At 42.0% G+C, this 13,373-nt stretch overlaps 1 protein-coding gene across 4 annotated transcripts in view; it reads right to left on the bottom strand.

Annotated features, from left to right (window-relative positions):
- Nucleotides 1-8,932: 8,932 nt before the first annotated feature.
- The window catches only part of BOD1L1 (biorientation of chromosomes in cell division 1 like 1), a 52,126-nt gene continuing 47,685 nt past the window's right edge, over nucleotides 8,933-13,373 (bottom strand). For 3 of the 4 annotated variants that reach the window (XM_050947223.1, XM_050947224.1, XM_050947225.1), the window contains 2 exons: nucleotides 11,082-11,225; nucleotides 8,933-9,570 (listed from right to left, as the gene is read on the bottom strand). In XM_050947223.1, the coding sequence (XP_050803180.1) occupies nucleotides 9,462-9,570; nucleotides 11,082-11,225 (253 nt within the window). In that variant the 3' untranslated portion in view covers nucleotides 8,933-9,461. The remainder of the gene's footprint in view (nucleotides 9,571-11,081; nucleotides 11,226-13,373) is intronic. The other variant, XM_050947226.1, reaches the window with a different exon arrangement.

The raw sequence follows: 13,373 nt of genomic DNA, 5'->3' as shown, positions 1-13,373 counted from the left end.
TGGGGACAATGTTACAGTGAAGAGGCAGCATCAGAGAAGTTCCCACTACAGAGTGAAATCACTGAGAGCTGGACTAAATGGTGAAACCTCAGAACACAGTATTGCAGAAGTGGCAATGATAGCAGCAGCAGCAGAGGTGGCAGTGAGCAGCCAGTGGTGAGAGAGAATACCACCACCAAGGGGCCAGGGGCAGCAGAGATAGCAGCAGCAATGAGCCAGTTGTAGAGATGGTGGTAGCAGTGGAGTTGTTGCTTGATGCTACCTACCCCTTTTCAGGGGTGGGATGTGAACCCATCAGAATGCACCTCTAAAATCTGGATCTTCACTGACCAAGGACAACCAAGTGCGAGTAGGGTGCAGCAAAGAGAAAAGGAAGTGGTGTGTTAAAGGGCTATTTGTTCAGTAGACTCTCTCACTGTGAAGTGGGAAACTGAGGCAAGGAACACTGCCCAATGTACTGTGGGTTGAGTGTTTGCTGATGGTTACATGACTTTGAATCATGATTGTGGCGTTTTACCATTATGATGATGTAGTCCGATCTCCTGCATAACATAGGCTATAAAATTTCACCCAGTAATTCCTGCATCAAGCCCATAACCTCTGATGGAGCTCGAGCAACGTTACTCAATGGGTAGTTTTGAGATGTTTAAAATGTGTATTACAATGTAAAGCAAAGGAAATCTTTCTCCCTGAACCCTCTTCCCCTGTCCTTACCTTTCAAAGTCAAGAATTTTCTGTCAGCATCTCAAAACCACCATACATTATGTAGACTTTTGTCCTTCTTACTAGAAATGTAAGAGTAACTGTAAGGGGATCACAAAATATTTGACCCCTAATCAAGGGTTGCCCATGTGAACTGAGCTAGAGCTTACCTTTTAGAAAGCCATCTAAGGTAAATTTTTCAAAAGGAGCTAATAAGTCTTTGGCTAAGTGTCTAAATCACATTTGAAAAGGGGACTTAAGACTCCAAAATCACTTAGAAGCTTTTGAAAATGTTACCTCTAATTTTGATTTAAAGACTTCAAGTGATGAGAAATCCATCTCATCCTTAGTTAAGTTGTTTGAAGGGTGAATCTGTATGTGGCTAGAAATGGGAAAAAAATCAGAATGTTATAGGAGTGGATGGAATGTGAAGTGAAAAGATGGGACAAGGACTCCCTTGGTAGGGTGACCAGATGTCCCGATTTTATAGGGACAGTCCTGATTTTTGGGTCTTTTTCTTATATAGGCTCCTATTACCCCCCACCCCCATCCTGATTTTTCACACTTGCTCTCTGGTCACCCTAACCCTAGGACTTGTCAGAGTAAGCAAGCACTAGGACTTCCAAGAGCTGCCATGTTCTGCAGAAACTCAGGTTAGCTGATGGGGATGTTTCCTGTGAATTTAAACTAAAAGCTGATACAATAGACCTGTAAACAGGCCTGGGGGGTTGTCATTAAGGCAGTTGTCTGAAATGTCTCAGTAGTCAGTGTAGAATCAATTAAAATAAGTCCACCTCTAAAACAATGAAGAAATTTGTGGAAAGCTTAGAATGGATGCACAGAGCAGAAGTATGGAAGCCGCATAAGCACTTACTGCAATTATGTCACCCCAGGATGGGATGCAGAAATAAAATTTCTAGACACCATTAATGACTGCTTCTTGGAACAGCTAGTTCTGGAACCCACCAAAGGAGAGGCAATTCTTGATTAAAGTCCTAAATGGAGCTCAGGATTTGGTCCAAGAGGTGAATATAGCTGAGCCGTTCAATAATAGCGACCATAATATGATAAATTTAACACCCTTGGAGGTGGGGAAATATGAAATAAACCCATCACAGTTGCATTTAACTTCCAAAAGCAGAACTCCACAAAAATGAGGAGGCTGGTTAAATGGAAATGAAAAGGAACAGTCACAAGAATGAAATGCCTGCAAACTGCATGAAAGCATTTTAAAAATACCATGCATACCCCAAATAATTTTTTAAAAAGGCAATAAGACCACCAAAGAGGCCATGGTGACATTTTTTAAACAGAGTAAAAGAGACAGCTAGAGACAAAAAAAGACATCTTTTAAAACCTGGAAGCTAAATCCTACTGAGGAAAATAGAAAGGAACATAAATTTTGGCAAGTCAACTGTAAAAGTATAATTAGGCTTTGGACAAAAAAGAATGCGAAGAGCAAATAGCAGAAGAAACACAAATTGAACAGCAATTTTTTTTTAAGTCCATCAGAAGCATGAAGCCTGCCAAACAATCAGTAGGGCCACTGAATGCTCAAGCTGCCACAGGAGCACTCAAGGAAGAAAGGCCATTGCAGAGAAGCTAAATTAATTGTTTGCATTAGTATTCACTGCAGGGGATTGAGGGAGATTCTCATACCTGAGCTATTCTTTTTATGTGACAAATCTGAGGAACTGTCCCATATTGAGATGTCAATAGAGGTGGTTTTGGAACAAATTGCTAAATTAAACCGTAATAAGTCACCAGGACCAGATGGTATTCACCCAAGAGTTCTGAAGGAACTCAAATATGAAATTGTGGTATATAATCTATGGCTTAAATCAGCCTTGGTACAAGATGACTGGTGGATAGCTAATGTGACACCAATTTTTAAAAAAAGTTCTGAAGGCGATCCTGGCAATTACACGCCTGTATGTCTAAGGGTATGGCTACACTTGAAACTTCAAAGCGCTGCCATGGGAGCGCTTTGAAGTGTGAGTGTAGTCGCAGTGCCAGCGCTGGGAGAGAGCTCTCCCAGTGCTGCATGTACTCCACATCCTCATGGGGTTCAGCTTGCAGCGCTGGGAGCTGTGCTCCTAGCGCTGCGGCACTGTTTACACTGGCACTTTGCAGTGCTGTATCTTGCAGCGCTCAGGGGGGTGTTTTTTTCACACTCCTGAGCGAGAAAGTTGCAGCGCTGTAAAGCGCCTGTGTAGCCATGGCCTAACTTCAGTACCAGGCAATTGTTTGAAGCTCATGGGTGCAGTTGGGGAGGGGCAGAGGGGCATTTCCCTCCCCAAACGGAGGAAAGGTATGGCAGGGTGCACATGGGGTCACAGGTCAATGTCCACCCCTACTCCTTGATTTCCGCCAGTGCTGAGCTGCTCTGCTTGGCCTGTTGGGGGTGGGAAGGCTCTGTCTTTTCCATGTTGCACCTCCCCCCAAGCACATTTCCATCTCATTCAGTCCCTCTCCCTAGCAAAACAGAGCCGCTTCTCCTGCTGAGGGTGGCCACTGCAGCTGAATTCCACCTCCCACCAGGTCCTAGTGGCTATTGCTGTCATCTTCTACTGGCACCCTGCCTGGCCACCATCCTGTTTCCTGTACAATGGGGAATGCCCATGGGAGCGGGGACAGGGATAGGGTGGAAGGAGGTGGGGTAGGTGGAAAAGGCAGTAGGGAAGGTGATGGATAGGACAGGGGAAAGGGAAGAGGGGACTGGGGCAGGGGACAGCAGGGAGCTCCACCAGGAAGGCTGCTATAGCGGCAGCACTGGTGCAGCAGAGTGCCACAACTCCGACACTCAGGTTGCTGCAGGAGCTCTCTAGTTAAGCCGGCCCATTCTCCCTCTCCTCCCGCCCCTGGAACCAGCAGTCCAGGTACCACTCCAGGTGGGGGGAGAGAGCCAGTGAAACGGGCTTCAGCATGTGCCCCCTCATCCAGCAGTCAAAACTATGTATATATTGAATCTACAAAACAGAATTATCAGACACACAGATTAACATGACATGATGGATAAGGGTCAACAAGGCTTTTGTAAAGGGATGTTTTTCTACATTTTCAAATATACTGATTTCTATTACAACACCGAATACAAAGTGTACAGTGCTAACTTTTCTATTATTTTTGCTTACAAATATTTGCATTGTAAAAATGATAAAAAATAGTATTTTTCAATTCCCCTCATACAAGTATGGTAGTGCAATCTCTATCATGAAAGTGTAATTTATAAATGTAGATTTTTTTCTACATAGCTGCACTCAAAAACAAAACAATGTAAAACTTGAGCGCCTACAACTCCACTCAGTCTTACTTGTTCAGCCAATCACTAAGACAAACAAGTTTGTTCACATTTACAGGAGATAATGGTGCCTGTTTCTGATTTACAGTGTCACTTGAAAGTGAGAACAGGCGTTTGCATGGCACTTTTGTAGCCGGCGTTGCAAAGTATTTACCTGCCAGATATGCTGAACAGTCATATGCCCCTTCAAGTTTTAGCTACCATTCCAGAGACATGCTTCCATGCTGATGATGTTCATTAAACAAATAAAAAGTGTGTTAATTAAATTTGTGATTGAACTCCTTGGGGAAGAATTGTATGTTCCCTGCTCTGTTTTACCCACATTCTGCCATATTTTATTTTATAGCAGTCTCGGATGATAACCCAGCACATTGTTTGATTTACGAACACTGTCACTGCAGATCTGACAGAATGCAAAGAATGTACTGTAGCAGACCACAGACTCATCAGTGCGGCACCTCCTGCTGGTCATCCTGGGAATTAACTCTTTTTCAGCTCTGGAGTGCCTCCTTCTGGCCAGTGTCTTGCCTGCCTTAGACCCCGTGTCCCTCATGGACCCCAGTGCCCTTTACCTCAGGGTTCTACCCCAACAGTACTCCCACACTCTGGGTCTCCTCTCCGCAGAGAACCCCCAACCCTCTAAACCCACCTTGCTTCAGTGGCTACTGCCAGTTGTCATCTAGCCCCTGCTCACTGGGGCAGACTGCAGGCTGTAATGGTCCAGTCCCCTTGCCAGTGATGAGTGGCCAACAGCCTCTGCCTATCCCCAGGCTATACTTCCATAGCCCCAGTACCTGCTGTGGCCTTACCCAAGGCCTCAGCCTGGGGAGTTGCCAGGCTGGAGCTCCCCAGCTCCCTTTGCCCTTCCCCAGCACTACTCTGCTTAAGGTACCTTGCTCCCAGGCAGCTAGCCCTTCCCATTCCAGGGCTAGAGTGAGACTCCTTCCAGCTCCTGGCTCATCAGCCCTCTTATCAGGGCCAGCTAGGGCGATTGAACTGGCCGCACTTATGGTCAGCTGCGCTCACTGCTTTTCCCAGCCACAGCCCTCTCAAGTGCTGCTTTTAACCCCTGCCTACCAGAGTGGGGCAGCCGCCCCACTACAGGTACCAATGTGAGATTTTTAAAAATAGTTACAGCACTCGACCCAAGGTTTAAGAATCTGAAGTGCCATCCAAAGTCTGAGAGTGATGAGGTGTGGCGCATGCTTTCAGAAGTCTTAAAAGAGCAACACTCTGATGTGGAAACTACAGAACCCAAACCACCAAAAAAGAAAATCAATCTTCTGCTGGTGACATCTGACTCAGATGATGAAAATGAACGTGCATCAGTCTGCTCTGGTTTGGATTGTTATTGAGCAGAACCCATCATCAGCATGGAAGCATATCCTCCGGAATGGTGGTTGAAGCATGAAGACATATGAATCTTTAGCGCATCTGGCATATAAATATCTTCCGACGCCATTTACAACAGTACCATGCAAATGCCTGTTCTCACATTCAGGTGACATTGTAAAGAAGAAGTGGGCAGCATTATCTCCTGCAAATGTAACCAAACTTGTTTTTCTGAGCGATTGGCTGAAGTAGGACTGAGTGGACTTGTAGGCTCTAAGGTTTTACATTGCACTCAAAAACAAGGTTTTTTTGGTGTATATAATTAGACATTTGTAAGTTAAACTTTCCTGATACAGGTTGCACTCCAGTACTTATATTAGACAAATTGAAAATACTATTTCTTGTTTTTTACAGTGCAAATATTTGTAAAAAAATAAAGTGAGCACTGTACACTTTGTATTCTGTGTTGCAGTTGAAATCAATATATTTGAAAATGTAGAAATCTAAAATTTAAATAAATGGCATTCTATTATTGTTTAACAGTGCGCTTAATTTTTTTAATCGCTTGACAGCCCTAATTAGAATACTTCAAGCAAGCCCACGAATGTGCACAAAGGGGGAGCCAAGGGATAATGGTGCACTTAGATTTTCAGAAAGCCTTTGACAAGGTCCCTCACCAAAGGCTCTTAAGCAAAGTAAAGAGTCATGGGCTAAGAGGAAAGGTTCTCTCATGGATCAGTAACTGGTTAAAAGACAGGAAACAAAGGGAAACAAAGAAATTGTCAGTTTTCACAATGGAGAGGGGTAAATAGCAAGGTTCTCCAAGGATCTATACTGGCACCTGTGCTGTTCAACGTTTTCATAAGTGATCTGAAAAAAGTGGTAAATAGCAAAGTGGTAAAATTTGCAGCTAATACAAAATTACTCACAATAGTTATGGCCAAAGCAGACTTCCAAAAGTTACAAAGGGATGGCTCAAAACTGGGTAATTGAGCAACAAAATGTCAAATAAAATCTAGTCTTGATTAATGCAAAGTAATGGACATTGGAAAACAATCCCAATTATACACAGCAACTGATGGAGATCTAAATTAGCTGTTGCCACTCCAGAAAGATCTTGGAGTCCTCATGGATAGTTCTCCGAAAACATCTGCTCTATGTGTAGCAGCAGTCAAAAAAGCTAAAAATGTTAGGAACCATTAGCAAAAGGATAGATAAGACAACAAAATATCATAACACTGTATAAATCTATGGTATGTCCACACCTTGAATACTGTGCAGTCTTTGTTGTCCCATTTCAAAAAAGATGTATTAGAATTGGAAAAGGTGCAGAAAAGGGCAATAAAAATTATTAGGGGTATGGAACAGCTTCCATATGAGGCGAAATTAAAAAGACTGGGACTGTTCAGCTTGGAAAAGATGATTAGAGAGAAGATAGTCTATAAAATCATCAATGGCGTGGAGAAAGTGAATAAGGAAGTGTTATTTACCCCTTCATGTAATACAAGAACAAGATGGTGGTGGTGAGACACCTAATGCAATTACTAGGCAATAGGTTTAAAAAACAAACATATAGAAGTACTTCTTTACTCAACACACAATCAACCCCTGGAACTCATTGCAAGGGGATGTTGTGAAGGCCAAAAGTATAACTGGGTTAAAAAAAGAATTAGATTAAGTTCATGGAGGATAGTTCCATCAATGGCTATCAGCCAAGATGTCAGGGATGCAGCCCCATGCTTTGGGTGTCCTTAACCCTCTGACTGCTAGAAGCTGGGACTGGATCAATAAATTGCCCTGTTCTGTTCACTCCCACTGAAGCATCTGGCACCAGCCACTGCCAAAATTTAGAATACTGGACTGGATGGACCATTGGGGTCTGACTCAAATCTGTTCATTCTTATGTTCACTTAAAGACATGTGCATTGAAAAAACCCAAAGTGGAGACATACTCTCCGATAGGAAGAGAATTAAAAGCTACTAGCCAAATTCAGTCCTGCTGGTATAAGTGGGTATTACTCCATTAAAGTCAATGCAACTAAAGCCACGTGTTGGAAGGAAGACGACAAGCCATACGGTCACCTACATTATCTGTGCTGCTTCCTCCTATGTGGGATCCTGCTCTGCAGGACAGTAGGTTTCATCAGTTGCTGCTCCACCAGCTCATATCGACTTGTTGAAATGGCAGCTTCAAGTGATCTTTTATTGACAGCCCTTTGGAATGTAGGGATTGTTAAAATTGCTCACATAGACAAGGCCTGAATGTTATAAATTGAGGGCAATTAGGGGATCTAAGTATGAATTTAGAAGCTTTTTATTTGTATTACTATCTCCCCCAGCAAATTCCCTTCAGCCCCACTAGGAACTTGTTTTTCCAGAATTGGCAGAGGGTAGTCTTATCTTTGGAACTTGCTTCCTCTGTTGCTGTGCCAGAGCATCACTCCATCAGTCTTTAGGGCACTGTGGCCCTCATTCTGCAGACAGTCAGTCTCTAGTCAGCAAAGCACTTAAGCATGTGCTTAACTTCCAGCATGTGTTCAAGTCTCATTGGCTTCAGTAGGACTTAAGCATCTGCTTTGATGCTTTGCTGAACTGGAGCCTAAGACAGACCTTAAAAAGTTTAAGGATATTCGGTAAGTCTGAATAACATAATCAGTTCACTGGAGGAGTTCTTTAATTTCAGGACATGGATTCACTTAATGAGTTGTCCAAATTATTTTTGTAGTAAATATATGATACCTAGATGGTGTGATACAGAGGCTTTATAAAGGGATTGATTATGCAAATCATTATTCATGTCAGTAAGTCCATCCAAGTCAATTGTAAATACAATACAAACAAATACAGTGACACAATTAAGAAATTTAAAGATATAACAAATATTGCAACTCAGAGTTTGGGAAACATTTTATAATTTATATATAAAATCTCAGTAAGAAATCAAGTAGAATATCTGACAAATATGCGCCTTACAATAAGTAAAAAAAAACAAAAAAACAATGCTAATTTTAATTATAAAACAAGAATATGAACAAAACATTTTAAAATAATCTTGGATTATTTGGCAACTCATCATATCATTGCAAGAGACAGATTTGATCTTAAGAAAAGCTTAACTATGTAAAACTTAACTTGAACATTTGCTCTTACGAGAGTTAATATATATTAAAAAAGATTCTGGTAATAATACCAAGTTCTACTTTTTTAATACCTGTGTATAAAAAGTAACACAAAATGCTGAAGCTCCATAGTTATCTGAAGTTAAATATCACTTCTATGGGTCCCTCTTAATTGAAAGACAAACACTGAAAGAACAGTTAAGTTGTGAAATATAACGTACTTCAGAGTAGTTTTGGCTGAAATGGTCTGAGTAAAGCTAAACTAGTACTATTTACTACTGAGGTTGGTACAAAATTCAGAGATGAAAAGTTAATCTGGAAAGATGCCTATTTTATACATAGTTATGAATGTAAACAGAAAAGGAAGAGAGTCCTCTTTACTATGCTAATCTACTTTAATACATGCAAGAGAATATTTTACCAGCTGTCTGAGAATATTTCAGAGAACTTCGGATTTTAGACAGCCCCCCTGACAGCCCCGCTTCCCCTCCCCCCCCCCCCCGAAAAAAAAAAAGATTTCTACTGATGGCTGCATAGAATTTAAAATATCATTAATAAAACCTAAGGTATATACTAAAGTTTACAGACCAGTCCTCTCCATACAATAAATAAAGCATTCATCATTGATTAGATTCATACACAGTAAAATACAACCTATTTTTACAAGTTTATATACATAGAATATTAGTAGGCCCTTGGTGCCTGGTGGAGTGGAAGCATCTGTATTAGCATGTCACATTGGGAAATTCCAACTTTCTGAGTCAGTGTTAAAATCTGTAATTGTTTTTCTTTCAGATACAAAGTAAACTTATTTTTTAATCTGTATAATATTCTGTATAAACCATAGTTTATAAAACTGTTTAAAATGTAACTTAAGTTCTGCATCTATTAACTTAGAGCTCAGAAACAAGCACATGCAAATACCTTTGCTTTAACACAACAAAACAGAAGCAGAGACCACTCTCTTTTCTTCCAACTTTTCCATGAATATTATCAGATGGTAACAATTATCGCTTTGTTCTCTTTAATGGCGTTTCGTCGACTTTCAGCTGGCCTTTTCTGCGTACCGCTGGTGGGCTGGCTTCCCTTTTACGCTTGCTAGTCTGCATCTTTAACCTAGATGTTATAACAATTATTAATAATACTTAGAATTTTTAGAATTGTTTATATTTTCAAAGGGGTTTTAGGTGCACTTGCTTAGAGGCACACTCCTCCATCCCAGGGTGAGATGCCAGGAGATACTGTCTCAACTCCCCAGCGCACACCACCTCCCTCAGTTGTCCAGCATGTAGGGGGACTATATCCACTCCACCATGCCTTAGAACAGGGGTAGGCAACCTATGGCACAGGTGCCAAAGTCGGCACACGAGCTAATTTTCAGTGGCACTCACAGTGCCTGGGTCCTGGCCACCGGTCCAGAGGGCTCTGCATTTTAAATGAAGCTTCTTAAACATTTTAAAAACCTTATTTACTTTACATACAACAATAGTTCAGTTATATATATATATATTAGACTTATAGACAGAGATCTTCTAAGAACGTTAAAATGTATTACTGCACACGAAACCTTAAATTAGAGTGAATAAATGAAGACTCGGCACAGCACTTCTGAAAGGTTGCTGACCTCTGCCTTAGAAGGATGCTACATATACTTACCCTCAATAGCCAGCCAGTTCCATTGGCTGGTGCAGAGAAGACAGGTGGTGGGACCATGTCCCTTTCTCTTCCCCCTTGTTTGGGGGATGGCTTGTGCCCCAGAAAGACATAAGCAGGGTTCAAGTTCCTTCATTCAAGACAGTAAAAGAACAGCAACTGACTCGTGTCTCTTGTGCAGGAAAGGGCATAATGGAAAGGCATCTTACCCACTCCCCTTTGTGCATGCACGTGTAGGCCAATCGTGCTTTAGCCCTACCCAGACATGACCATGGCCCGAACTACTGGCCATCATAAAGTACTTAATGTAAACTGAAATACAGCCTCTAACTGTCAATATACAATATGTGCTTGTCATTATTGCTGCAAGTTATTTAAGCAGTGTGCGTGCTCCCAATGCCACACACTGGAGGGAGGAATACTGCAGAGGTAAACGATACTGTAGAGGGTTTCTGTGGAGCTAAACAATTATTTGTGCCCTTTATTGCTCCCGTATCATATAGAGAGTTAGCCTCAAACTAAAAATGGAAAAAAATGCTTTCCTTCCCTCTCCTCCCAGTGCCGTTTTTTAAAACTTGAAATACTAAGAATCTCAAAAGGCTCCCTTCCCAAGTTCATCTGACAGAAAGAGGGAATCTCTTTGGAGAATCTGAGTAGGTCACATGCTGCTGAAACCTGAATTGCTGTTCTCCTGGCCTTGTGTGACATTATTAATCAGGCTCTCCCAAGTACTTTCCAAGATCCTCCAGCACAGAATGGGAAGTAAAAACCTGATATTTCAAATGTAAAAGAATACACAGAAAAAAAAATGAGGAAAAGTCCTCTGAAACAGTTTTGGGATATCAGAGAAAGGCAAAACTCACTTTTCTTTTTGCTTTGCAGTTCAGCATTGCAGTAAATTAGATACAGAAAAAAGGACTAATTTAATGACATCCAAAACAAATGGTAAAAGATGCTTCCATTTTCATACTTACTGTGCCAATGGAGGAGACTTGCTAACTTTTGCCTCACTAGGCGACCTCTTTTTTGCTGCTGAATTTTGCTGTTTTTTAGGAGAAACTGGACTTGGGCTGTTGCCTTTAGAAGCAGCACGGGTGGTTGGTTTGCTTGGCTGCTTTCTGAAACGTTAACAGAAAACTTTTTATAGAATGATGAATAAATACAGCAAAATAATCAAATCGTATTCAGCATGCATTTGTAATAAGTACGGAAATTAAAAAACGATATGGCATTTGCCACAAGTGGATCAATACTGTCAATGCAAATGACATCTGCAAATTTGAGAGTAAAGAAGAATACATTTTAAAGAAATCCAGAATTGAGGTTTGTCCTTTATTCTTGTAGTGCTTATCTTTAATTTTAAATTATGCACAGGGTATGGGAGGTGACTCTTCGTCTGACTCGGAAGGGGAACCCTACGTGCAGCCTAAGAGTCCTCCTTCGGTGACCACGGCGTGGGTCGCACCGTGCTGCCTTCCCCATGCTTGTCCTTTTTTTGCACTGGTGAGCACCTGCTGCCAGTGCGCTGCTTTTTGTGCTTCTTCTTTTGCACTGGGAGATGGTGAACGGTGCGGGAAAGAGCGCGGTGCCAGAGGTGCGCTTTGCACTGACGCCGAAGTACTCTGTGCAGAATCGGAGCAGCTTTGCTCAGAGGTTGGTCTGAGAGTAGCTTCCATTAGGATAACCTTGAGTCTTATTTCTCTGTCCTTTTTAGTGAGGGGTCTAAAGTCCTGACAAATCTGGCACTTGTCCCTCATGTGAGTTTCTCATAAGCACTTCAAAGAACTTGAGTGTGGGTCACTCATGGGCGTAGGTTTGCTGCAGGAGACACAAGGTTTGAAGCTCAGGGACTCTACATATCGAGGGACTCTCTTCGTCCCAGGGGATAATTAGTCCCTAGCTACACTATTTACACTACCTCTAAAGTACAATCTCTACATACACTAAAGCTATGCTTAAAACAATAGCTAAGAATCAAAGTCCAAAATCCACTGGGAAGAAGCCTTACTGAAGCAAGAGGGATCGTTCCAGCAACATCATGGGCGGTAGAAGGAAAATTGAGAACACGAGTGGCCTGCGGCGCCCCTATGCCAGCGCAAAAGCACACGACTCCAGAGGGCACTAGAGCTGGCCCAACGGATAACACTGAGGGAAAATCTCTGGCAATGGTGGACACAGTGTGCACACATCTCATGTGCAAGCACCTGAAGAAGAACCTTAATTACGAGCAAGTATCTGGTCTTGGGTGTGTTGATGTTAGCAGTATAGGTAACTCCTCCTGGAGGATTCACAGACAAACAACAATTGTATGACTGTTCTTCTGTTTTGCATATAAGATCTTGAGGGCCAGAGAGTATTGCTGTTAAAGGTGTGGTGTGAACACCAGTTGATTCCCATAAAGGTAAAAATGAGGTCCTCAGAAATGAAGCCAAGATAGTGATTACTAGAATCCCAATGAAGATGGTGGTGTCAAAGTACGTTGTCACTGAAAATGGAACCAAGAAGGATCTTCTGAGTTAGTCAAGCCCTGACATCTGATTCTGTGATTCCATGGGAATCCTATGCTCAACATAATCATCAGGAAGACTAGAAATGAACTTTTGTTGGCTGCACTGAGAATAGCCCTTAGAATTCACCAGATCATCCATCAGCACTGACAGAGATTGAGGTTGGTCTCTCGGGCAGTACTTTTGGTACCATTTAACTTTTGGCATCAGGAAAGAAGAAGATTTCTCTCTAATCTCAAGGGGTCACTAGAATGAAAACTTCTTGCTTTAGCACTGCAGATTGGCGCTGTGCCTCATTTTTTCCTATAATTCTTAGAGAAATGGCAGTTGACAATTGTGGTGCTGTCTCCTTTCCTTCTCATGGTCTCGAGGAACAAAAGAAAAACAGCATGGAACTGAGTCAGAGGCCTCTTGCTTGCCTACTAGATCACCCAGATTCTCCTGGCCTCAAACTTGGGAGAAATCCCTACCAGGAGGGCTATGAAGAAGGGCCTGGAATTAGTTCTTACATGCCTGATACAATAAGTGTCTTTTGGGAATCTTCAGGTCTTCTTGATTCTTGAGTGAGAGAGACTGTCCATCCAAGTTTGCTGATGTCATAAGAGACAGTAGCCTAATTGTCTGCTTGAATCAGAAATACCTTTTGGAATACTCCAATTTTGGACATGACCTCATCTTCAGGACTTTATATAAAGTTGGACTTCTGGAGAAATCAAGTGCCCTTCCCTTTATTTGGGCTCCTCATCCCAAGATGAGGGT

This window comes from Gopherus flavomarginatus, chromosome 3 (assembly GCF_025201925.1).
Source record: "Gopherus flavomarginatus isolate rGopFla2 chromosome 3, rGopFla2.mat.asm, whole genome shotgun sequence".
In the NCBI taxonomy this organism is placed as follows: Eukaryota; Metazoa; Chordata; order Testudines; family Testudinidae; genus Gopherus; species Gopherus flavomarginatus.
Note: the sequence above shows the minus strand (reverse complement) of the source record. Positions and strands in the feature narration are given on the sequence as shown.